The sequence below is a fragment of the Ornithodoros turicata genome, chromosome 9, assembly GCF_037126465.1.
Source record: "Ornithodoros turicata isolate Travis chromosome 9, ASM3712646v1, whole genome shotgun sequence".
Taxonomy (NCBI): Eukaryota; Metazoa; Arthropoda; class Arachnida; order Ixodida; family Argasidae; genus Ornithodoros; species Ornithodoros turicata.
This window is the reverse complement of record NC_088209.1, coordinates 29,238,770-29,264,899: the sequence shown is the minus strand read 5'-3', so window position 1 is coordinate 29,264,899 and position 26,130 is coordinate 29,238,770. Positions and strand designations below refer to the sequence as shown.

General features: G+C 42.8%; 2 protein-coding genes across 3 annotated transcripts; one reads left to right on the top strand and one right to left on the bottom strand.

The window, feature by feature from the left end:
- Nucleotides 1-226: 226 nt before the first annotated feature.
- On the bottom strand, nucleotides 227-8,312 carry LOC135368535 (uncharacterized). The gene is made up of 6 exons (XM_064601903.1): nucleotides 8,149-8,312; nucleotides 7,606-7,666; nucleotides 7,436-7,507; nucleotides 7,079-7,215; nucleotides 6,872-6,977; nucleotides 227-6,383 (listed from the first exon to the last, which is right to left on the bottom strand). Exons 1-6 carry the CDS (start codon nucleotides 8,234-8,236, stop codon nucleotides 6,293-6,295), a joined length of 555 nt encoding a protein of 184 aa, XP_064457973.1. The 5' UTR covers nucleotides 8,237-8,312; the 3' UTR covers nucleotides 227-6,292.
- A 192-nt stretch (nucleotides 8,313-8,504) lies between these two features.
- On the top strand, nucleotides 8,505-17,935 carry LOC135368534 (splicing factor 1-like). Of its 2 annotated transcripts, XM_064601902.1 has the most exons (11): nucleotides 8,505-8,652; nucleotides 8,748-9,144; nucleotides 9,513-9,725; nucleotides 11,195-11,270; nucleotides 13,605-13,757; nucleotides 13,825-14,098; nucleotides 14,194-14,529; nucleotides 14,623-14,799; nucleotides 15,397-15,546; nucleotides 15,842-15,956; nucleotides 16,931-17,935. In XM_064601902.1, exons 2-11 carry the CDS (start codon nucleotides 8,757-8,759, stop codon nucleotides 17,224-17,226), a joined length of 2,178 nt encoding a protein of 725 aa, XP_064457972.1. In that variant the 5' UTR covers nucleotides 8,505-8,652; nucleotides 8,748-8,756; the 3' UTR covers nucleotides 17,227-17,935. The 2 variants fall into 2 exon arrangements, with proteins under 2 accessions (XP_064457972.1, XP_064457971.1); XM_064601901.1 differs by having other exon boundaries at nucleotides 8,505-9,144.
- The last annotated feature ends 8,195 nt before the right edge of the window (nucleotides 17,936-26,130 follow it).

Here is a 26,130-nt window from a genome sequence, read left to right as displayed (position 1 = left end):
CTGCTGAGTACAACCAAGCCGTTTCCTTTGTTTTGGTGCGAGTATACTGCACTACTTTTTCAGAGCGGAGTGTTATGAGGTTTGCTGTAGGACAGCTTTCCTGTATCCGTATGAAGTTGTTACAGAACTACCATTTTGAGACAGTTATTGAAATTCAGTCATACAAATTATTGTCGCTGCCTTGCGTCTCAGAGAATGTGGTACAACACTGGAGACCTACACACGCTTCATCTGTAACAACTTTATTGTACAAGAATAGGCTCAGAATATATTACAATAGCACACTTAGCCATCATGTTAAAAGTGCCACATATGTCGACACACTGCCAGCTCACCTCGAATAAAACGATACAACTGACACTCTCACCTTCGTGTAAATAATGCAAAAACAGAAGCAACACTTGGACTAGGCTAAAGTACAACTTGATGAATAACTGGCACTCTAGCATATTTCTGCAAAACATGATTAATTTCTTGATTGTGCACTCTAGTAAAAGTGCTGCACTACAATGGCAAGGAATTTACGAATGAGACATTGCCTACTGTTGGGGAGCCTCCATAAGTGACACAAAGGAGTGTGCTCTCGGTAGAACAGTCTAAACATGACACATCAATTGCTCGTGTGGTACAGCATCTCTTGAGGGATAGCAAACTTACTGGATATGAAAAATATATTTCCTGGGTTAGTTAGCGCTTGCAGTGAATGAATGACGGCTCAGTATTTAGAAAACAAAGCAAGGTTCTCTGATTGTTGTAAAATATAGTTTGCTGTCTTTAGAAGTATTTCCTGTACTGTTCAATGGAACAATATAAGAGTAGCTTACAGAGCAGGGCTGCACTTGTTCATAAAGGGAACACATTGTTGATGTACATTCCACGGTACTCTCCACAGGAATGAAGTACTAGTGTTAGAAAGTTTGTTTAGATCCTATGGACGTCCCTCAAATAATTCTGCACTAAAGTGTAGTGACGGCTGCGTCTGGCAAGACATTGCTTAACAAATTTTCCTGTCTAGATGCTTCACAAGAACCACATTCTGCGACTTACATGCTAACTTGTGATTTACTTAGATGTAATGGAGCTCAGGAAGGCAGTTACAAAGTGCTAAGATGGTCCTATTACTTACAACCACCTTGTATGATGTGCACTGCCAATAAGTGTGCAGCGCTATTACAATCTACTGCTGGACTCAAGAGAGGGTAGTTCAACGACACATATCGGCAGAACTTTCAGCATGACAAAATAATTATTGCAGAATGTGACATCTTTCAGACATCACGGCAGAATCTGTGCCGGGGTTGGTGAGAAATAATCACAACAACTAACTGGGATAAACACAAAGCAGACAGCACAATACCGACTTTCCAGATCACATTGCCTTCTACAGGCCTGAGACTCGTTGCTAACCTCTGGCATGCTACGCCAAGATTATTGTGGCACACTACATATGTAACTCTAACACGTGGTCAGCTTGTTAACTTGCAATAGTAAATAACGTGCATAAATGCATAAAGTAGAATTACATGTTCTGCTAATAAAATGCAAAGAAAAGAGACAAATACAACAAACACTCTTGGATAGGTGTGTGGAGTGGGGAACAAGAGTGCAGTGTTTTGTACGAGAAGCAGTGTACATGCAAGGAGCTAAGAAATGCAACAGATCTATGATATTCCACAATTCCATTCCCTGACCATGGCTGTGAGCCACAAGACAGGGTTGAGTATTTTGATGCAACTAAATGCTTTCCTAATACTAATGGTCGACACCCTGACACTTGACGAGGATACAAACTTGGGCTCTGCTCTACATGCGCATGCATGACCCTTAACGCGACAGCAGAGGTATCAAATGCTCAATGTTGTGAACGCGCAGCTGTTGCTTGAACTAGAAACATGAAAGAAAGGATGCTGTTAAAATGCTTCGTCTTCATCTTATTCAAGTACGGCTAGCTTATACGGCTTGCAGTACACCAAACTCTAGAAGAGGGTTAAAACTTGGACAGTTTGGTACGTCATTTTAAAAACAAGAAAAGCCCCGTGCTAGGCGCATATTAAAAAAAAAATTATGTCGTCCTTTTTGTATGTGCAAACCACGGGGCTTTTATTGTTTTTCCAAACTATAAACTTATATAAACAGTTTTCTAAAGAAAATTTTTTTTTGTACAAATGGCACTGACTATTAGCACTCTACCACAGCTACCCTGCATGGCTATAGGTGGGATTGTGGAATCGGTCAAGTAAAACTGGTTACTGGTGGAATATGTCAGCTTGCTTGTGAACACAGTACAAAGTAAAAGCCGTGCTTCCAATAATGGCACTATTTATGAAAAGGATATTCGTAGCAGAGAATGGTGCAAAAGGAGAGTCAGATCCGCGATTGCAAAAGCACTCGAAATATAATGATCAACGAGTTACTAATGATGGCTATACGAGACAAAAAGGTGTATTTCTATTTCTCGTATTTAGAAAGGGTATTTATAAAAAAGACAGGAAAGGAGGAGAACGAGAGTTTTGTTGTCCCGACCAAACCCGTTTTTGCCAGATGCCTACATGCATGATGTCTCCCATGCACATACATTTAGAAAGCACAGGTGTTGCATTTCATGATGGGACATGCTAGTTACGTTAGATTTTAGAGTCTCCAAGCTGCACTGGTCTGTCTTGCACCTGTGTCATTGGTAGGGAGTTTCTCAGTGCAACGTTACTTTCTTTGTCATATTGTTGACCACCAGCAAGCCAGCACATCATTCCCTCTTTGGCCTTCACCCGGCCATCCCTTTTTGTCAGGCACTGCAAACCACTGCAAACCAATCATTACATCACTATTTTTCTGTTGAATGGACACTTTGGCACTGTTGGCGAACCTGCCAGAGTACAATGAAAGACTTCTGTAGTCTATACCGCAGCACCTTTTGTCCAGAAAATTCTAATTTGTCTTTGTCTAATTAAGTACAAAGTCCACCTATTCACTCATCAGATATTCCAAAAGCAATCATGTCTTACAATAGGTTGCAAATTTGATGATTGCAATGGTTGCATGGATCGCATGGGTCGCAATGGATTACAATGGTTGCAAATGATCAATTCTTTTGACCGACTACACAGACCTTGTCACTTTTGGTACACATTCGCATTCTTTTGGGTCACCCTGTACAATGTAACCAAGTTTGATTGGCACTCCATCTTAACACCATAGTGTGCACAACACTACAGGCACCAAGTAAAACAACCGAAATTTGGGCAAGCTTTCTTTGTGAACTTGGCTATCAATCAAGAGTTAAATGGAAGCCCTTTGTACAACACAATGGGCTTGCTACAACTACACCAAATATGTCAACACATCATAAGCATGACACATACACACAAGTGTACATATCTTACTCTGAGCTTCGCTTAAACCAAATGTAAAATGTTAAAACTGCTAGCTGTGTTACATGGCTGTGCTGTTTATTAACGGTTAATTTGATTTCTAGTGCCTTCTGTTGGGCTTGCTGTTACTAGCAAATACTGCACATTCAATTCATGGTCTGCATGTGTAACAAAGGTAAGAACGTTTTGTTCCTGGTCACACAAGGAAGCTTTTATCTCAATATGCACACAACACATAAGTTGCAACATGACACTAACATAAACCGAGAAATTAGGCAATAAAATAATACTTACCTACATGTATAAAAAATATACAGCATGAGAAAATAGCAGCCCTGTCACCACTTTGCAACTGTATGACAAGCTTTGTAAGTCACCGGTCTCAACGCAGCTTAAACCACAGTTATACCCACATTGTGGAATTGATTAACGAAGAGCATGGCCACACATAGAACCTGGAATATTTTGACTACGGTAATCTCTGTTATATAAAAAAGGACGGATTTATAAGTATGCTGTAAGCTGCATTGCAAAGCTTATGTCATCCGAGTGCCAATGTGCACTTACAAAGACAGGTACATTTCTCATATTGATTGCTACTTGAGTCGAACCGGTTCATGTTCAACACTAGATAATATTTCATTTCAGATCATCGAAATATAGCTGGGGCACCACAGCAAGTGCCACACTACTCGACCTGTTGAAGTTACTTAGGATAGGCCTATGAACAGCTACACTCTGCACTTTGCAGACCACCATTGTCCAAATAACAGTAAGAATGCAACACCAATTGTGGTCAAAGCAAGCAGATGAATAATAATAATAAGAATTTTTTAAAAAATGCTGTGGGTGCAGAGCACATACATCGCCACAGCATTACTAACTGTTAGGACGGCGAGTGGGATTGCTCTGGGTGCTCCAAAAACCGATGAGACACTATTTTTCCCGCACTTTGCATTCAGCTTCAAAAAGCCTAAAAAAAAAGGGAGTGACACCACTTTCCGCAGCACTCAACAACAGTTAAAACAAAGTGCAAGAAGCGGGATGTGTCACATGTGCACAAAATGACAGTTTATGTTACCTGAACTATAACAAATGCATAGGGTTCTTCGTTTTCGGGTTTCATGATTTTTCAAATTCGGAGGGGAAAAATCGGATGCTATTTACACACGAGAATTCGGGGAGAAATTGGGCGCTATGATCTCTGTTTGATATGTCATTTGGGAATTTTCGGGTGAAACGAAAGGCATACAAAACAAGCCGCTGCTGTGACACTGGGACGAGAAGCAAGAATCTTTATATTTCCGCTCAGAACTGGGGGCAGCGAATGACCGCGGTGTTCGAACACTTGCCCGAGCTCCACAAAAGCTTGCCTTAGACTCCTGGGTTTCATGATTTTTCAAATTCGGAGGGGAAAAATCGGATGCTATTTACACACGAGAATTCGGGGAGAAATTGGGCGCTATGATCTCTGTTTGATATGTCATTTGGGAATTTTCGGGTGAAACGAAAGGCAAAACAAGCCGCTGCTGTGACACTGGGACGAGAAGCAAGAATCTTTATATTTCCGCTCAGAACTGGGGGCAGCGAATGACCGCGGTGTTCGAACACTTGCCCGAGCTCCACAAAAGCTTGCCTTAGACTCCTGCAGGAGGGGATTATAAAAGGAGGACAAATAAGTCGTCACAAATAGCTCCCTTTGCTGATATTACGATTCTCTTTTCCGACGGTTTACCTAGACCGACAAGTTCAAGGACCGCAAGGATTTCAAGTAGAGGAACTATCGTGAAAAATCGGGTTAAACTTGAAAACGAAGAACCCTACAAATGCATAGACAGCTGAGATACTTTCCAGCCAAGCACTGTACAGTGCGCTTGTTTCCCAACATTCCGCTACGATAATCGGTTGGAACGTGTTTTGAAAACATACATGGCTGCTGAAATGCTTTAGTGTCCTCACAGAGAGATATGGAGGTAATGCTTTCTGCATTCATACTAAACAATAGTGAATATGAAATTGTGTATAGTAAACTGATGTATACAAGATCACAAACAAATATTAGATTCTAATATACAGTGCACATGCAGACATTTTTACAACATGACCCAAATATAGAAAACATAGCTATTTTTAAAATAACTAAAGTTTGTGAATCATAGACTTCATGCTTTTCTAATACATGCTTCTACAAGCAAGAAAAAAAAAAAAAAACTGTTATAGCTTGGCACAAATGGCGTAGCCAACAACTGAAAAGTTGGTGTATGAGAAAAATGCTACCAAACACATGGTTGCCATTTAAAATCTACAGCGTGCATGAATGCTTGGATGTACACATAAAATGTTACTTAAAAATTTTCCGTGTAAAGAGAGGATGCATGTGGGTGTCTAAAAACTGAACAGATTCTCTATAAAAATACAATTTCAACAGTGCATAAGACTACTGAGAAACAGCTACTGTTTCCTGTCAGCATATGGTACCATAAACGTTTCACATTCTAGGAAGCATGCGAGAATTCCTTAGCTTAAATGAGTCAACATTATACAAATGGCAAGTACTATGGCCATGTGGACATGTCTGCCCACCTCACTGCATCACAGTGGTTAATTTAAGAAATCCAAGGAACGTGTGATGAATTGCAAGGTTGGACTGCTATTCTTACAGGCTCTACAGCGCATGATGACTTTGATTGCATCATCCGCTAAAAAGATACCGAGTGTATATAAACACTAGATCTCTGAACGTGTTATCTCCAACACCATGTCTACCATTGCTGTGCACAAACGGTGCATGACATTAGTCCCTTGGCTTCCTGTCATTTTGCAATACTTTGAACTCTGGTGGTCACAATCCTTTTGCAGCACACCTTGACTGTCTTGCAACATAGTGCTACATTCCTGCACCTCGTTTGCAGTCAGTAAATGAATCAGACTTGAAGGATGCGGTCTTGATCGCCGACATTGTCAAGATCTGGTTCCGGGAGCGTGTCATCCACGTCGTCTTGTAACTCATCAAACCTGGGTAGAACCAGAGTATCTAAAAGCCTGTCACCCTTGCGTGTCATGCCTACAGATAGTGTAGGAGGACTTTCTGCGCAATTTGCCTTGTACCCTAGTTGATCACAAGGTCAGCCTTGTGACCAGTGGGTCACATATATGGTAGATATCATAGCAAATTTTCATTTAGCCAGACAAGGCATATGTTGAGGGAAGGGGGTAGAGGAAAAAAAAAATCTGGGCAAGGGATGATTAGGTGATTTGATGTAACTCACAGTCACCTCCTGAGGGGCAAGAAATCTTTTTTTTTTTCCTGTCATTTTGCTGACTCTGGCACTCTCCAATTTTCTCTGAGTGGGAAAGTTCCTATATCATTATTATTTTAGTTTAAATTATTAAAATTTTCATGAATTTATCAGTGTTTTTTATTTCTTTTCAAGTGGTGGAGATCCCTTTGCCCACATCTGATGCTGCCCCTGATGACAGTACACAAATGAATGAGAGCTTGCCTGTCATAGGAATCTTCTTTGTCAGCTAGCAGTGCATCTTTGACCTCCAGGTGATTTTTGTATGTCAGGATAAGATAAAGAACACACAAAACAAGTGTCATAACTCCTGGAATGAACAAGGAGGGTTTGTGAAATGGTCATGCTTGAGGTATAGGGTACCAATATACACTTGCACGTCAAAAGTTCAAGGAACATAGTACTACATGCCTGCTAAGATGGCTAGCCAAACATTGACTGGATACCAGAAGCACAGAAACGAGACTGCGGCGTAAAGTACGCTTTTTCTCCACAGGTCAATCCACCGAATGCCCCTCCACAAACGCAGGCAGAGGCCTCGTTCCTCCCTGAGTGACAGAATGTATATTTGTGTGTGTATGGTATAAGTATAAAGCAAATGAAATGTGGACAACAGTGGCAAAAAAAGTAAAAAAACAAAACAAAACAAAAAAACACGCCATTTCGCACGGGGTTAACTATTTGAACAAGCGCTACAAGGATAACCTAGGGACCACTAGGAGGAATTTTATCACCACTGATCAGTTCACAAGAAAACAACAGGCATACCTTATACAAACGTCTAAAAATAAGTCCACTGCAAATGCTGTTTCTAAGACTGTGAGCAGAACTGCAGAAATGCTGCAAAGAGATGGAACACAGCACTTGATGCGTTCAGACGAGCTGAGAACCATATTATATACAGTATGCAAAAAGCGATTTCCGTGCGCAAAACTTACATGATGTATATTCCTAGATCATAGCGATGAAACGTAAGATCAGCACCAATGCCCCAGTACACTAAAACGGAAGAGAGGGAATCGTTCTGTGACACGGCAACTGGAGACACATTTGCAGATAGCAATTAAAAACAGGTCTGGCTAGGTTGCGATGCACTGGTGTGCATGTGCGTATGAATTCCTAATAAGTGTAGAACACGAGTCTAGATGCATCACCACCATGTCTGTCAACTTATTTATACTTCTGGCGCACTGCTAGTAAACAACAGCATGTATGCCACAGGAAAAGCATAATAAACACTGCCCCACGTGCTCCCTGCATAACTACGTGAACGAGACTGCGTACGGACAGTGGCAGAATTTTAAACCGTATCTGTTGTGCAGCATGGTAAGTAAAAAAAAAAACCTGCGAAATACTACAGTCTGCAGGAATCACGAATGAACGTTGCTTTCAGATGCCCTTATGCCCGTGCTGCGTACTCCTCATGCACTCGAAATTTTTGGGGGCAACATTCACAATCTCCACAATCGTACTGCACATACCGATCACGGTGAGTATCCCCCAGACTCTCGTTGCAGGAGTGACCAAATCTAACGTTCGATATAAGTTATGGTTAATACGATAACTCATCCTCGATGTAACCTCTCCACTTTGAGATAAGTACACCGGAATCGAAACTAGAGATGCGTGATGCTGATGCGTGCGGTGCCATGGTATCCGGTCAATATCCGGTGTATCAAACACAGAACACACCCGCAAGAAAAGTGCCGTTAAGAGGGCCTTGACATTCATTTTTGATTAAAACTTCTTTTTGCGTCCTTCTTCTTCTTGCTTATACTATTTACGTGTTCGACATTGTTTCAGCAAACGCAAATATATATACAGTCACGTGAATACACGTCACACGTCGTTATCGTTTATCGTCGCCATATTCGATTTTTCTTGCCTGTCGCTGTCTGATGGTGTCTGCCACTCCTAAAATACCATCAACGCTCAGGATTCGTCACTGCAATACGTCGTTTTAGTGGACTAGACACTACGTTGAGGTAACTGTATGGCAACAGGAGCTAATACAACGCCTCTGGGGCGCCCAGCGGCGCCTCCAAAGCCAAGCTCGAACGGAGGTGTTTCTTTGTTAAAGCCGAGCTACATGGCCGGCGTCATTGCTTCGCCACCAACATCGTTGAATGGGTCTCCGAGTGCTCCAGCTCTGCCAGCTCTCCCTGCACCTATGCCTGTAATGAAGAATGAAAAGGATCACGATGAGCGGGACAGAGACCGCGATCGTGAGAGGGAACGTGATCGGGACAGAGATCGAGAGCGGGACAGGGACAGAGGGAGAGACAGAGACCGCGACCGTCGTGGCCGTGACCGGGACAGAGGTCGAGACCGAAGTCGTGATCGCAGTCGTGACCGCAGTCGAGACCGGAAGCGGGACAGAGACCGGGACAGCGACAGGGACCGATCTCGAGACCGGGACAGGGACCGCGATAAGGACAGAGATCGCGATAAGGAACGCGACAGAGACATGGCTCTCCGTAAGTGATGGGTTTGCAGTAGTAATTTTTCTGTGATCAGCTGTGACATGTTGGAGACAACTCAAGTGGGAAAATATTACATTTGAAATTAACAGACGCATTGACACTTGTGAAACAGAACAAGCTTCCAACACCTAAGTAAGAACGAAAGTAAGTCAGTTGAAGCCTTCAGCAGCAAGAGTCAAAGCCGCAGTTTACAGTCTTTACATCACACTGCCTTCTCATCTTCCACTGATGCTTCTCCGCTCTTCGATAATTGCCCTTCTTTCTGTGAAGTACAAGATACTGTTATCCTTGTTTTTTTTTTTCCCATTTGAGTTGTCACTGCCCCAGAAATCATACATTTAACATCAAGAATCATGTTTCAGCGGCACCTGCTATTGCGCCCAATGCACCGGCCTGGGCTGGTTGTGCAATGCAGGTGTCCATGCAGGAGCAGAACAAACTGAGTGCTGCGGAAGAAAGAAAGCGGAAACGCAGAAGTCGTTGGTGTGCTGATGAAAAGGAGAAAGTGTTCATTCCTGGCATGCCCACAGTCTTGCCCAGCAACCTGGATCCCAACCAGGAAAGGGCCTATTTGTGTGAGTATACTTTTACTTCTCTTTGAAAAGCTGGGGGTGGTAGGTAAGGCATAAGTTCCACATCTGTTGTGACCATGTGGACTTTCAACTCGTGTTGTTTGTGCGATTGAATGTGGCAGTAGTTTACGATACGTACGGTCACCTTTCCCCTACAAACCCTACACAATTGTTCGATAAAATCTTTTTGTACTGACAGGTAAGTTGTAGTGGCACCTAGGCGAAGTAGTTCTCGCATAGGTGCTCCAGGGCTGCTGCCTTGTGCTGACCGACCTACAGGAAACCCTACGTAGTTGAGTCGCATCCCCACGTTTCACACTTTTGCAGTACTTCTCGAAGGCACGGCATGTCTCGTGAGCCGAGACGCATTTTTAAGATCAACAGCTGCCATATAACCTCCTATAACTTAAACCGGATTAGAGGTCCTGTAGGGTCGGTGTGCGTGATGCGGGCCCTGTGTGTGTATTGACGTTTCAATGGAGAATGTTCTTTCTGGTTGGCTTCGTCCCTACTAATGACCGCAGGCCACTTCCGTGCTAACGGAAGGCAAGCTTGGATAGGGCAAGCTGTGGAGGGCAAGGCTTTCACCAGCTGTTGTCTCAAAGTGTGAAGATGCCGAGGACAGAATGAAAGAGTCAGTGCAGGGTTTTCTCCAGCGATCACTTTTATGAGTGCTCCTGCAGTACATGATAACATACAGAGGGTCCTCCTTGTATGCCCTGTTACAGATGCCAGTTAACAGCGTACCATGCTCTGACTTCACATTTTTGCAGCTTCACAGTTTGAAACAAGTCAACCACTTTGTCTTCACCTTCTTGGAATGCCATTGTTGTGCCACGGACTGACTGTTTGATTGAAGTCGTATCATGTGGGAGTTTTGCAAATTTTTTTTCCTGCGATCGCCTTTACTCAAAAGTCACTCACTCGATATTCTATGATGTTAATGAATATTGTTAAGCCATATTGGGCCGTCAATATACCGATGTCGTTTGGCGATGTCGATGAATGGTAGGTGCGCTGACTGATGTTTGTAACAGACAATTCCAAGGGTGAGCTCACCTTTAAAGAAGACATTGTCTTCTAAGGCTTCTGTTCTTCATTCTGCTGGCCAAGATAATTTCCAATTTTTAGTCATAATGAAACAGTTAGTGATAGACTCACCGTAGGAACCACACAACGAAGGTGAGCACACATCGCTATGGTGCCAGACGGCTCATTTTATACCCTCATTCAAATGGCTAATCATGGCAAGGTTCATTACTGAATAATTACAAAAGACAATTATTACAATTATTATTACAATTACAACAATTATAAATTGTTGTGCACACTTTGTTGTTTTGATTAATAGGATTGCTAAGACGTCTGCTCTAGAAAGTGTGCCCTGATGGGCGCTTGTTTCACGAGCAGCAAGGTGTTAATTGTAGGGGCTCGGCCCCTCCTTTCTCTTTCTCTAACCCCATCTCTTTCAGTGCAACTGCAGATTGAAGAACTCACACGGCGGCTGCGCACCGAGGACCTTGGTATTCCTTTCAACCCTGAGGAAAGGTTTGGAACGGCAACGCCTCTAATGCACTCTTTTTTCCCCCTTCAACGATGGAGGACCAAAGCTAAACCAAAGTTTTCTCTATATCTTTTTTCTCCTTGTGTGAACATGCACCCCATGACTGTTATGTCTAGACCCGTTAAGTCTCGCGCCGTCACAGCTGCTGTTAGGTAACATGGTGCCAACCATTTCCGTCGGCCTTTCTACATTGCAGAAACTAGGATGGGCGCATCTCATATCTGGAGTTGTACATTGCATATTGCTGTCTCTGCGAAGGTGCCGTTTTGGTCAAACATGGGCAGGAGTTAACGGGACATGTTATTCGCACAAATTTTTGTCGACGCTATCTATTATTCTTCTGTATAGTTTTATGTATATTTAGAAAGAGGAGGTGCAAACTTAAATGCCCCAGCCTGTTAGTCAACACATGAGAGAATGAATCTATGACCCGAATCTATGAGTCTATTATCACCCGATAAATGAGACTGTTTGGTATAGAATTGGAAGATGATGTGATATAACTTATCTTATTATTTGGATGCCCTACTTATGTACTGTACCTGCCACACCAAAAGCAGTGCCCGTATTTGATGTCGGCAGGTGCTCGTACTTTACCATTAGCAAACCACCAGATTACAAATACGTATTGGGTCATGGCGTGCTACCTAATTTCAGTGCTACCTCACCAGACCTACTAGATAATCATTTGCAGGGTACTGAACTTGTACACAACAGAACCTGCGAGCATGAAATGTTCCTCTCGACTTCTGTGTCGCTAGCAGCTGGATACTGTCACGAGGCGCAGCAGGAATTGATAACTCTGACTCTTATTTATTTTAAATGTAAGGGAGTAAGGGTGTGGGTTGTTACTTCTTTCTCGTTAGAACAAGGGACTAGAACTGTAGTGGACAAGGTCAACCATTGTGATCAAGTCTGATGTGTGCTTCACTTTTCAGGTGTTTCCTTAGAAAAATCTAAAATCCCTTCCCAAGTTTCGTACGTGATAATCTTAAAAGGTACCTCGTGCCAACGTGGCATCTCTAATCGAGCTTGGACGTTCTAGCTAGCCGTGGATGCTGAACTGTTTTCACTAATGCCCTTTTTATTGGCCCACTGGCACCTGGCAGCCAGCAAGTTGCTCCAGCTGTGTGAAGTTTCCAAAATAACCATCTCTCTGCAGGATACTGCTGCATCATGCAGTGCTTTTGCAGGCCATCTAACAGAATTCTTCACTCAAGATTTTCCTAATGTGCATGTTCTTCATTTTGTGCAGTCACTGATGACTGAAGCTTTTACAGGGCAGTGCAGGCTTGAGAAGGGATACAAGCTTAATTCTTCATTATCTAGTACACGCAGTAATACATACATTAGAATACAATACAAAGCAATACAATACATGAGTGAAATGTGATGGGATATGGGGAAGATGTAGGGGTAATCAAAATTTTCCGATCTCAAAGAGGAACAACAGCTCCAAATAATTTGGCACAGCATTAGGAGCATGAGTTGATTACATTATAGAACTGCATGTGCATCAAAATGGAACGCAGACGTGATCCCCGCACATAGGGTGTTCAAGCTAACAAGTCGTTTATCCTATTGAGTATATTTCATTTCTGAACTTTCACTACCAAATTGTAACCTTCGACCCCCCTGCTTTTATTGAGCAATTACATTCTTGATTTAGGATGTAAAACAAGATTTACCTTCCTAACCTGTGGAATGCTTTATCTGAGTGCACTTGAATTGTACACATTTTTAATGTTTCAAAACATATTTGGTGCACTTAAGGTACTACATGCTTCTGCCTGTACCTCCAGTTGGCTTGTGAATGAACAAAATACACACAAAAAATATGCTGGGACAAGAAAGGTTAACTTTGCAATTTTAGCGCTCATTATCGCAGTTGTCTCACGACGTAAAGCCCCCAATCTTAGTGTGGGATGTGCACATGTCTGCTCAAGTGCTCAATATCGTAAAACCAAAGTACAAAGTCAAAGAACGCAAGGCTGCAGTTTCAGTAAATTGCACTTCAGTTTACTGGCAGATGGTTTGAACACCCTATGCAGATGTCTTTGTTATGCTCCTAATGGACTTTTAAATGTGTATTAGAGCAGTGAGAACTGAATATCCCTTTCACGCAATAATAAAAGTTCGTTATCTGTTCAAAAGCAACTGAAATTTTGCAAATTTGGCACTGTTTAAAAATAATGGGCCACCAGTTATTAGGTACTGTAGGCGTGCATGAGATTGTAGGCTGGCTATGTAGAGGAGTGGTTGCCTCCCTACCCTGGGACTGGAGCTACATGGCGTGGGCTTTACTCTGTATTTTATAGGTCCCCATCCCCGGAGCCCATCTACAACAGTGCGGGCAAGAGGCTGAACACCAGGGAGTATCGTACACGGAAACGACTGGAAGATGAACGACACATGCACATCACCGAGATGTTCTCCATCAACCCTGAATACAAGCCCCCGTCGGACTATAAGTATGAATCAGTAAGGCGCGGTCTGTGAGACCTGTTTCTAAATTTTGTTTGTATCCCCCTTTCTTAGGCCTCCACTGGTGAGGGTGAGCGAAAAAGTGATGATTCCTCAGGAGGAGCATCCAGACATCAACTTTGTTGGGCTCTTGATCGGCCCTCGCGGAAACACGTTGAAGGCTATGGAGAAAGACACCGGGGCTAAGATCATCATCCGCGGCAAGGGCTCCGTTAAAGAAGGGAAAGTGGGTCGCAAGGACGGTCAGCCGCTGCCCGGAGAAGACGAACCGCTGCATGCTTTCGTTACCGCCTCTACGACGGATGCTGTGCAGAAGGCTGTTGATCGGGTAGGTGACCGCACTTGACTGCTGCGGTGCTCAAAATCTGCAACAGTGCTTCTTAAAATTTCAAGCTTTCACAGTGACATATTTGTTCCTTGCAGATTAAAGAGATTATCCGGCAAGGTGTAGAGGTACCAGAGGGTCAGAATGACCTGCGCCGCATGCAGCTTCGAGAACTTGCCCTGCTCAATGGGACGCTTCGCGAAAGTGACTTTGGGGGCCCACGCTGCTCAAATTGCGGTGCCCCAGGCCACAAGGCATGGCAGTGTCCGGACCGGCCTAATGTCACCAACAATGTCATCTGCAACTGCTGTGGTGGCACTGGACACATCGCTCGTGACTGCAGGGAACGGCGGTCCGGTGTTGCCACTGGCGGATTTGGTGGAGCTGGTGTCGGGGGCATGGGAGGAGGTGAACACTCCAAGATAGATGAAGAGGTGCGTGCAGTACATTGATGATGTAGTATATGTGATGTGGGAAGGTGCAATTCTCAACTGACTGTACACCTCTTCTAAATTCCTTACTCTTAGTATATGTCGCTAATGGCTGAACTTGGAGAAGGGCCACCACCCCCTAGCAAAGGGGGACCAAATAATGGGTCACGGGCTGGATCTCAAAATATCTTGGGGCCTTCGCAAGGAGCCCCACGGGCTATCATGGCACCTCCACCTCAGGGAAGTACCGGAAATGCTGGGGGGCAAGGGATGGTAAGTTAGATGACTTCTGCTTTTTTTTAGTTATCACCAGGGATCCTAGTTTTCCGTGATAAAAACCCCAAACTCCACACTAAAATTTTGGAAATCCTGCATTTTTCCGCATATACGGTTGAGCCCGTTTATAACGATATTGACGGGAACGCGAAATCTGATCGTTATATCAGAGTATCGTTAGAAACGAGCTTTAGAGAAATTGCCGCTCGCCGAGACTAGAGAAACTTAGAGAAACTGCCGCTCGCTCGGCGAGAAATCGCCACGGGTAATCCGTCGACGCGTGTTTGGGTGGTGACACGCAGCTGTCTGCCAATACACATTTTCAAAGCCGCGGTACTTCGAAACGCGGTTTTGCACCAGTACGAAACCCGTAGAGCGCATGTAACTTACGGTTGAGTCACGCATCTTTCCTGTCAAAAAACGTCTCTGAACCGCGGACGCCATCGTAGCAAGCACGCAGCAAAAGAAGAGAAAAAGCTTCTGCAACCAGCATTGAATTTTTTTGTGACCATAGAATCCTAGGGTTCCTGGTTATCACTCACATTATGCTGTTCTGCCATGCTGGACAGTTGACAGTGACTTCATTTGTTGCAGAACCAAGTGCCGCCTATGCAGTGGGGTGCTGTACCACCCAAGGGCATGATGCCCCCAGGGGGACCTCAGCAAGGCATGTTGCCTCCTCCACCCCCAATGGGAGGAGCTATGTCATGGCAACCCATGTGTCCTCCATCTACTACTGCTCAGGTGGGAGGCATACCTTTGTACAGTCAAACTCCTTTACAACGAAACTCGGGACAGCAAAAAAAATTCGCAGTAAAGGTATTTTCGTTAAAAAGGATGTCCATTATTGGACCTATAGGGCTCCAGCGGGACCGCAAACAAATTTGCTGTAGTGGTATTTTCGTTAAAAAGGTGTTCGCTATAAAGGAGTTTGACTGTAGTAAACTCAGAATTTGAGTGGTGATGAAACTCCCCATTCATTGTTTCCAAATAAAGTTGTTGTTGCCAGAAAAAGTGAACTGCCATACATTCTTTGCAGGGTGCAATGTCCATGACTGGTGTACCACCTCCCATGATGGGAGGACCACCGATGCCACCACCTGCAGGTGGTGCTATGCCACCCTGGATGGGTGGTGTGCCTCAGGGACCTCCAGGTATGAAGGCGAAACCAAGGAGAGGCTATGTTGTTGCATTGTGGCATTGAAAGGATATATAGTTGAGCCTTCATGGGTAGGGCGTGAAGTTTTAGGGTTTAACCCAATTCTTCCCCGAATTTGCACCTTGATTGAAGCTTGCCTCTTTAGGGTCAAAAATTTTTTTTTTACTCGAATTTAGGAAAAAATATCTTCCGAAAACTTCAGGCTCCATTCATGGAGTGTATGTGTATATGACTAGATACCGTACACGTATATGAAACTTTTGGTCCGAATTTCTTCGTCTGAGCCAGTAAACTGTACTCGGACACGTGTAAACACTCGTGCGCAGAAACCATCTTTCATTCATTTCCCCCCCCCCCCCCCCTTTACATATTGCTCTATGTCAGGTCCATAAATCCACATGCCTGAATCTGATTTCGTGGCAACGATAAGTACAACGTTTGCAGTTGAACCTCGTTAATACGACATCCCCGCTTTAGGACCATATTTCTTGGAAACCATTTCCTCTCAATGGCCTCTGCATGTAACTCTTTTTCGTTAATGTGACATTTCTTTAATATGACAATGACCGGTATTTTCAGCACAACTAGGGGCAAAAGTGTACTTTACCCTCATTACTCATGACCTGGCAGCTCTCCTGACCTATAACGGCCAAAATTTCGGGGTGACTCATGATGCCGCTCTCTGGCGAAGGGCAGTGTCTTTGGTCCAGAGTGACCTGCTGCAGTCATATGGCAAATGGACAGAGCTGACTGCCGGACTGAAGAAGTGGACATGTGTCAGATTGGGAATTACACTGAGCAAACCTATTTCTCAGACTTTTTCAAAAAAATAAAGCGCTACACATTGTTTTATAGCGCCTCATTATTAGAGGTGTGCGAACATTGAAATTTTCGGATACGAATATCTGCATAATGGTCCTAGAATATCGACTGATTAACGAAGGTAAATAACATCCCATTTTACTTCAGGCACCATGCCATGGCAGCAGACTGCTATGTCCCCTGCTCCTCCGGGAGGTGTTCCACCTCCCATGGCACCAATGTTCCCATGGGCTGCAGGGGGATTCATGGGCATGCCCGTACCGCCTCCTCCACCACCTCCACCCCAGTCGGGCGCAACGACCACCAGTCAGGCATCTGGGACCACTGCTGCCACAGCAACTTCCACAACAACCACCAGCACAACTGCTACCCGGATGGATCTCGGCGCCCTCGTCAGCCTCCCTGGACTCCTAGCTGCTCCTCCCCCACCTCCTCCGAGTTGAGGCACTCCACCGGTGTACTTCATCATCAAAACATGACAGGCGGGGAGGGGGGATTTCACAGTTTCATGAAGCGCACTACAAGACAGATCCTTCGGGTACAAATACTTCATGCGTCATCTTACATTGCGCCAACCTTGTACCATTACATAACCAGTTGGCAGTTTCGTTCTTGTCACTCTGTTCATTGTCCCGCACATGAGAATATAGTATGTAGAATATCGCTAACTTGTGTAAGTCCTCAATCTCTCTGTTATGCCTATACTTTGGTTCCCAGATCAGTATGCTGGTTGTGTCCTGCTTGTTTGTGACATCTTCATTCTCGCAAAGAACAAAAGCTGGCAATCATTTTATACTTTGCCCATATTTGACATTCATGTCTTGTGTAGACAGCGTTCTGAATCCTTTTTGCTCTCTGCTTAGTCGAAAGGATGGAAAGAAACATTAGGAATGAAATGAAAGGAAGGTATAAGCTGTGCACAAAGTGCAACCTCTTGGCAGTACATTGAGTAGTGATACTACATGGATAACCAACATACATGTGTGTCCTTGACATTGGTATAGGTACAACAATTTTATTCATCATCCACTTGCCACTCAAAGGGATAGTGGTGTGGTCTGGCTTATGTGAAGTGCTCAAGGGCAGATGATTTAAATTTGTGCGTGTGTTTCAAGGGTTTGTATCAAATAAAAGTCTGCTATGTAACCTGAACTTTTCCCACACACATTACGCGTCCCACAGTTCCATCATTGAAAAAGTGGAGATTGTCATATAGGAAGACCATCGTTTCTATTTTGGGCAGGGAACACTGAAGCAGCCGCATGAGCCAAGATCAGGCACTGACAAAAATTAGGGGCTACCCAAAATTCTAGCTCAATTTGAGCACTTTTATTTTTTCGCCAAAATTGGAAAAAAAGGTAAGCCTAACCCCTTGGGGTTTTTTTGGGTAAAAAATCGAAAGTCTTTTTTTTCCTAGCAACATTTGCGCTCAAACTAAGCTGCAGCTCCTGCTGAACAACTGTGCGTAATTTTAGCTCGATTTGAGCACTTTTATTTTTTCGCCAAAATTGGAAAAAAAGGTAAGCCTAACCCCTTGGGGTTTTTTTGGGTAAAAAATCGAAAGTCTTTTTTTCCTAGCAACATTTGGGCTCAAACTAAGCTGCAGCTCCTGCCGAACAACTGTGCGTAATTTTAGCTCGATTTGAGCACTTTTATTTTTTCGCCAAAATTGGAAAAAAAGGTAAGCCTAACCCCTTGGGGTTTTTTTGGGTAAAAAATCGAAAGTCTTTTTTTTCCTAGCAACATTTGCGCTCAAACTAAGCTGCAGCTCCTGCTGAACAACTGTGCGTAATTTTAGCTCGATTTGAGCACTTTTATTTTTTCGCCAAAATTGGAAAAAAAGGTAAGCCTAACCCCTTGGGGTTTTTTTGGGTAAAAAATCGAAAGTCTTTTTTCCTAGCAACATTTGGGCTCAAACTAAGCTGCAGCTCCTGCCGAACAACTGTGCGTAATTTTAGCTCGATTTGAGCACTTTTATTTTTTCGCCAAAATTGGAAAAAAGGTAAGCCTAACCCCTTGGGGTTTTTTTGGGTAAAAAATCGAAAGTCTTTTTTCCTAGCAACATTTGCGCTCAAACTAAGCTGCAGCTCCTGCTGAACAACTGTGCGTAATTTTAGCTCGATTTGAGCACTTTTATTTTTTCGCCAAAATTGGAAAAAAAGGTAAGCCTAACCCCTTGGGGTTTTTTTGGGTAAAAAATCGAAAGTCTTTTTTCCTAGCAACATTTGGGCTCAAACTAAGCTGCAGCTCCTGCCGAACAACTGTGCGTAATTTTAGCTCGATTTGAGCACTTTTATTTTTTCGCCAAAATTGGAAAAAAAGGTAAGCCTAACCCCTTGGGGTTTTTTTGGGTAAAAAATCGAAAGTCTTTTTTCCTAGCAACATTTGGGCTCAAACTAAGCTGCAGCTCCTGCCGAACAACTGTGCGTAATTTTAGCTCGATTTGAGCACTTTTATTTTTTCGCCAAAATTGGAAAAAAGGTAAGCCTAACCCCTTGGGGTTTTTTTGGGTAAAAAATCGAAAGTCTTTTTTCCTAGCAACATTTGCGCTCAAACTAAGCTGCAGCTCCTGCTGAACAACTGTGCGTAATTTTAGCTCGATTTGAGCACTTTTATTTTTTCGCCAAAATTGGAAAAAAAGGTAAGCCTAACCCCTTGGGGTTTTTTTGGGTAAAAAATCGAAAGTCTTTTTTCCTAGCAACATTTGGGCTCAAACTAAGCTGCAGCTCCTGCCGAACAACTGTGCGTAATTTTAGCTCGATTTGAGCACTTTTATTTTTTCGCCAAAATTGGAAAAAAAGGTAAGCCTAACCCCTTGGGGTTTTTTTGGGTAAAAAATCGAAAGTCTTTTTTCCTAGCAACATTTGGGCTCAAACTAAGCTGCAGCTCCTGCCGAACAACTGTGCGTAATTTTAGCTCGATTTGAGCACTTTTATTTTTTCGCCAAAATTGGAAAAAAGGTAAGCCTAACCCCTTGGGGTTTTTTTGGGTAAAAAATCGAAAGTCTTTTTTTTCCTAGCAACATTTGCGCTCAAACTAAGCTGCAGCTCCTGCTGAACAACTGTGCGTAATTTTATCTCGATTTGAGCACTTTTATTTTTTCGCCAAAATTGGAAAAAAAGGTAAGCCTAACCCCTTGGGGTTTTTTTTGGGTAAAAAATCGAAAGTCTTTTTTCCTAGCAACATTTGGGCTCAAACTAAGCTGCAGTTCCTGCCGAACAACTGTGCGTAATTTTAGCTCGATTTGAGCACTTTTATTTTTTCGCCAAAATTGGAAAAAAAGGTAAGCCTAACCCCTTGGGGTTTTTTTGGGTAAAAAATCGAAAGTCTTTTTTTTCCTAGCAACATTTGCGCTCAAACTAAGCTGCAGCTCCTGCTGAACAACTGTGCGTAATTTTAGCTCGATTTGAGCACTTTTATTTTTTCGCCAAAATTGGAAAAAAAGGTAAGCCTAACCCCTTGGGGTTTTTTTGGGTAAAAAATCGAAAGTCTTTTTTTCCTAGCAACATTTGGGCTCAAACTAAGCTGCAGCTCCTGCCGAACAACTGTGCGTAATTTTAGCTCGATTTGAGCACTTTTATTTTTTCGCCAAAATTGGAAAAAAAGGTAAGCCTAACCCCTTGGGGTTTTTTTGGGTAAAAAATCGAAAGTCTTTTTTTTCCTAGCAACATTTGCGCTCAAACTAAGCTGCAGCTCCTGCTGAACAACTGTGCGTAATTTTAGCTCGATTTGAGCACTTTTATTTTTTCGCCAAAATTGGAAAAAAAGGTAAGCCTAACCCCTTGGGGTTTTTTTGGGTAAAAAATCGAAAGTCTTTTTTCCTAGCAACATTTGGGCTCAAACTAAGCTGCAGCTCCTGCCGAACAACTGTGCGTAATTTTAGCTCGATTTGAGCACTTTTATTTTTTCGCCAAAATTGGAAAAAAGGTAAGCCTAACCCCTTGGGGTTTTTTTGGGTAAAAAATCGAAAGTCTTTTTTTTCCTAGCAACATTTGCGCTCAAACTAAGCTGCAGCTCCTGCTGAACAACTGTGCGTAATTTTATCTCGATTTGAGCACTTTTATTTTTTCGCCAAAATTGGAAAAAAAGGTAAGCCTAACCCCTTGGGGTTTTTTTGGGTAAAAAATCGAAAGTCTTTTTTCCTAGCAACATTTGGGCTCAAACTAAGCTGCAGTTCCTGCCGAACAACTGTGCGTAATTTTAGCTCGATTTGAGCACTTTTATTTTTTCGCCAAAATTGGAAAAAAAGGTAAGCCTAACCCCTTGGGGTTTTTTTGGGTAAAAAATCGAAAGTCTTTTTTTTCCTAGCAACATTTGCGCTCAAACTAAGCTGCAGCTCCTGCTGAACAACTGTGCGTAATTTTAGCTCGATTTGAGCACTTTTATTTTTTCGCCAAAATTGGAAAAAAAGGTAAGCCTAACCCCTTGGGGTTTTTTTGGGTAAAAAATCGAAAGTCTTTTTTTCCTAGCAACATTTGGGCTCAAACTAAGCTGCAGCTCCTGCCGAACAACTGTGCGTAATTTTAGCTCGATTTGAGCACTTTTATTTTTTCGCCAAAATTGGAAAAAAAGGTAAGCCTAACCCCTTGGGGTTTTTTTGGGTAAAAAATCGAAAGTCTTTTTTTTCCTAGCAACATTTGCGCTCAAACTAAGCTGCAGCTCCTGCTGAACAACTGTGCGTAATTTTAGCTCGATTTGAGCACTTTTATTTTTTCGCCAAAATTGGAAAAAAAGGTAAGCCTAACCCCTTGGGGTTTTTTTGGGTAAAAAATCGAAAGTCTTTTTTCCTAGCAACATTTGGGCTCAAACTAAGCTGCAGCTCCTGCCGAACAACTGTGCGTAATTTTAGCTCGATTTGAGCACTTTTATTTTTTCGCCAAAATTGGAAAAAAGGTAAGCCTAACCCCTTGGGGTTTTTTTGGGTAAAAAATCGAAAGTCTTTTTTCCTAGCAACATTTGCGCTCAAACTAAGCTGCAGCTCCTGCTGAACAACTGTGCGTAATTTTAGCTCGATTTGAGCACTTTTATTTTTTCGCCAAAATTGGAAAAAAAGGTAAGCCTAACCCCTTGGGGTTTTTTTGGGTAAAAAATCGAAAGTCTTTTTTCCTAGCAACATTTGGGCTCAAACTAAGCTGCAGCTCCTGCCGAACAACTGTGCGTAATTTTAGCTCGATTTGAGCACTTTTATTTTTTCGCCAAAATTGGAAAAAAAGGTAAGCCTAACCCCTTGGGGTTTTTTTGGGTAAAAAATCGAAAGTCTTTTTTCCTAGCAACATTTGGGCTCAAACTAAGCTGCAGCTCCTGCCGAACAACTGTGCGTAATTTTAGCTCGATTTGAGCACTTTTATTTTTTCGCCAAAATTGGAAAAAAGGTAAGCCTAACCCCTTGGGGTTTTTTTGGGTAAAAAATCGAAAGTCTTTTTTCCTAGCAACATTTGCGCTCAAACTAAGCTGCAGCTCCTGCCGAACAACTGTGCGTAATTTTAGCTCGATTTGAGCACTTTTATTTTTTCGCCAAAATTGGAAAAAAGGTAAGCCTAACCCCTTGGGGTTTTTTTGGGTAAAAAATCGAAAGTCTTTTTTTTCCTAGCAACATTTGCGCTCAAACTAAGCTGCAGCTCCTGCTGAACAACTGTGCGTAATTTTATCTCGATTTGAGCACTTTTATTTTTTCGCCAAAATTGGAAAAAAAGGTAAGCCTAACCCCTTGGGGTTTTTTTGGGTAAAAAATCGAAAGTCTTTTTTCCTAGCAACATTTGGGCTCAAACTAAGCTGCAGTTCCTGCCGAACAACTGTGCGTAATTTTAGCTCGATTTGAGCACTTTTATTTTTTCGCCAAAATTGGAAAAAAAGGTAAGCCTAACCCCTTGGGGTTTTTTTGGGTAAAAAATCGAAAGTCTTTTTTCCTAGCAACATTTGCGCTCAAACTAAGCTGCAGCTCCTGCCGAACAACTGTGCGTAATTTTAGCTCGATTTGAGCACTTTTATTTTTTCGCCAAAATTGGAAAAAAAGGTAAGCCTAACCCCTTGGGGTTTTTTTGGGTAAAAAATCGAAAGTCTTTTTTCCTAGCAACATTTGCGCTCAAACTAAGCTGCAGCTCCTGCTGAACAACTGTGCGTAATTTTAGCTCGATTTGAGCACTTTTATTTTTTCGCCAAAATTGGAAAAAAAGGTAAGCCTAACCCCTTGGGGTTTTTTTGGGTAAAAAATCGAAAGTCTTTTTTCCTAGCAACATTTGGGCTCAAACTAAGCTGCAGCTCCTGCCGAACAACTGTGCGTAATTTTAGCTCGATTTGAGCACTTTTATTTTTTCGCCAAAATTGGAAAAAAGGTAAGCCTAACCCCTTGGGGTTTTTTTGGGTAAAAAATCGAAAGTCTTTTTTCCTAGCAACATTTGCGCTCAAACTAAGCTGCAGCTCCTGCTGAACAACTGTGCGTAATTTTAGCTCGATTTGAGCACTTTTATTTTTTCGCCAAAATTGGAAAAAAAGGTAAGCCTAACCCCTTGGGGTTTTTTTGGGTAAAAAATCGAAAGTCTTTTTTCCTAGCAACATTTGGGCTCAAACTAAGCTGCAGCTCCTGCCGAACAACTGTGCGTAATTTTAGCTCGATTTGAGCACTTTTATTTTTTCGCCAAAATTGGAAAAAAGGTAAGCCTAACCCCTTGGGGTTTTTTTGGGTAAAAAATCGAAAGTCTTTTTTCCTAGCAACATTTGCGCTCAAACTAAGCTGCAGCTCCTGCCGAACAACTGTGCGTAATTTTAGCTCGATTTGAGCACTTTTATTTTTTCGCCAAAATTGGAAAAAAAGGTAAGCCTAACCCCTTGGGGTTTTTTTGGGTAAAAAATCGAAAGTCTTTTTTTTCCTAGCAACATTTGCGCTCAAACTAAGCTGCAGCTCCTGCTGAACAACTGTGCGTAATTTTAGCTCGATTTGAGCACTTTTATTTTTTCGCCAAAATTGGAAAAAAAGGTAAGCCTAACCCCTTGGGGTTTTTTTGGGTAAAAAATCGAAAGTCTTTTTTTTCCTAGCAACATTTGCGCTCAAACTAAGCTGCAGCTCCTGCCGAACAACTGTGCGTAATTTTAGCTCGATTTGAGCACTTTTATTTTTTCGCCAAAATTGGAAAAAAAGGTAAGCCTAACCCCTTGGGGTTTTTTTGGGTAAAAAATCGAAAGTCTTTTTTCCTAGCAACATTTGGGCTCAAACTAAGCTGCAGTTCCTGCCGAACAACTGTGCGTAATTTTAGCTCGATTTGAGCACTTTTATTTTTTCGCCAAAATTGGAAAAAAAAAGGTAAGCCTAACCCCTTGGGGTTTTTTTGGGTAAAAAATCGAAAGTCTTTTTTCCTAGCAACATTTGCGCTCAAACTAAGCTGCAGCTCCTGCCGAACAACTGTGCGTAATTTTAGCTCGATTTGAGCACTTTTATTTTTTCGCCAAAATTGGAAAAAAAGGTAAGCCTAACCCCTTGGGGTTTTTTTGGGTAAAAAATCGAAAGTCTTTTTTCCTAGCAACATTTGCGCTCAAACTAAGCTGCAGCTCCTGCTGAACAACTGTGCGTAATTTTAGCTCGATTTGAGCACTTTTATTTTTTCGCCAAAATTGGAAAAAAAGGTAAGCCCTTGGGGTTTTTTTGGGTAAAAAATCGAAAGTCTTTTTTCCTAGCAACATTTGGGCTCAAACTAAGCTGCAGCTCCTGCCGAACAACTGTGCGTAATTTTAGCTCGATTTGAGCACTTTTATTTTTTCGCCAAAATTGGAAAAAAGGTAAGCCTAACCCCTTGGGGTTTTTTTGGGTAAAAAATCGAAAGTCTTTTTTCCTAGCAACATTTGCGCTCAAACTAAGCTGCAGCTCCTGCTGAACAACTGTGCGTAATTTTAGCTCGATTTGAGCACTTTTATTTTTTCGCCAAAATTGGAAAAAAGGTAAGCCTAACCCCTTGGGGTTTTTTTGGGTAAAAAATCGAAAGTCTTTTTTCCTAGCAACATTTGCGCTCAAACTAAGCTGCAGCTCCTGCCGAACAACTGTGCGTAATTTTAGCTCGATTTGAGCACTTTTATTTTTTCGCCAAAATTGGAAAAAAAGGTAAGCCCTTGGGGTTTTTTTGGGTAAAAAATCGAAAGTCTTTTTTTTCCTAGCAACATTTGCGCTCAAACTAAGCTGCAGCTCCTGCTGAACAACTGTGCGTAATTTTAGCTCGATTTGAGCACTTTTATTTTTTCGCCAAAATTGGAAAAAAAGGTAAGCCTAACCCCTTGGGGTTTTTTTGGGTAAAAAATCGAAAGTCTTTTTTCCTAGCAACATTTGGGCTCAAACTAAGCTGCAGCTCCTGCTGAACAACTGTGCGTAATTTTAGCTCGATTTGAGCACTTTTATTTTTTCGCCAAAATTGGAAAAAAAGGTAAGCCTATGGGTTTTTTTTGGGTAAAAAATCGAAAGTCTTTTTTCCTAGCAACATTTGCGCTCAAACTAAGCTGCAGCTCCTGCTGAACAACTGTGCGTAATTTTAGCTCGATTTGAGCACTTTTATTTTTTCGCCAAAATTGGAAAAAAAGGTAAGCCCTTGGGGTTTGGGCCCCTGCAGGTGGAACCCGGCACCTGCAGGTAGAACGGGTAGAAGTCTATTGCCACTTATGCTCTGTTGCCAAAATAGTGGGAACTACGAGGATCATGCGACAGGCCTCCGCGTTCAGCACGTGGTGGTCCAAAGTGCGAAACAGAAGACACGTGCTGGACAAGATGTCCGACAACGAGGTGAGCGCGCACATCGAACAGCGAATTGTCATGAAGTTTCTCGTGAATGAAGGGGTAAAGTCATCTGAAATCGAGAGAAGACTTCAGGCTCACTACGGGCACGATACACTTAGCCGCAGCAAAGCGTTTGAGTGGCGCAAACGGTTCCGAGACGGCGCCTGATCCTCAAGGACCGACGGATAACGTGTCTCGAACTGGCTCGAAAGGCCGACCTTTCTCTGGGAACGTTGAACACTATCATTCATGAACACCTCCAGTTTCGGAAAGTTAGTGTCCGTTGGGTCCCAGCTCCTCGTGTTTGACGGGCAGAGAAGACTGGAAATCTCCCAAGAGCTAAGTACCGTCCTATCCGTCGTATCACCAAAGGAGTCCTCCTCCTACAGGACAATGCACGCCCGCATACCACACATCTCACGACACGCACCTTACAGGAACTTGGATGGGAGTTGCTGCCACATCCCCCTTACAGTCCAGACCCTCGCCCTCTGTGGTTTGCATCTCTTCGGGCCACTGAAGGCGGTCCTTGGGAGCCGCCACTTCAGCTGCGACGACGAGGTCAAGAATGAGGTCCGACCATGGCTGCTACGCG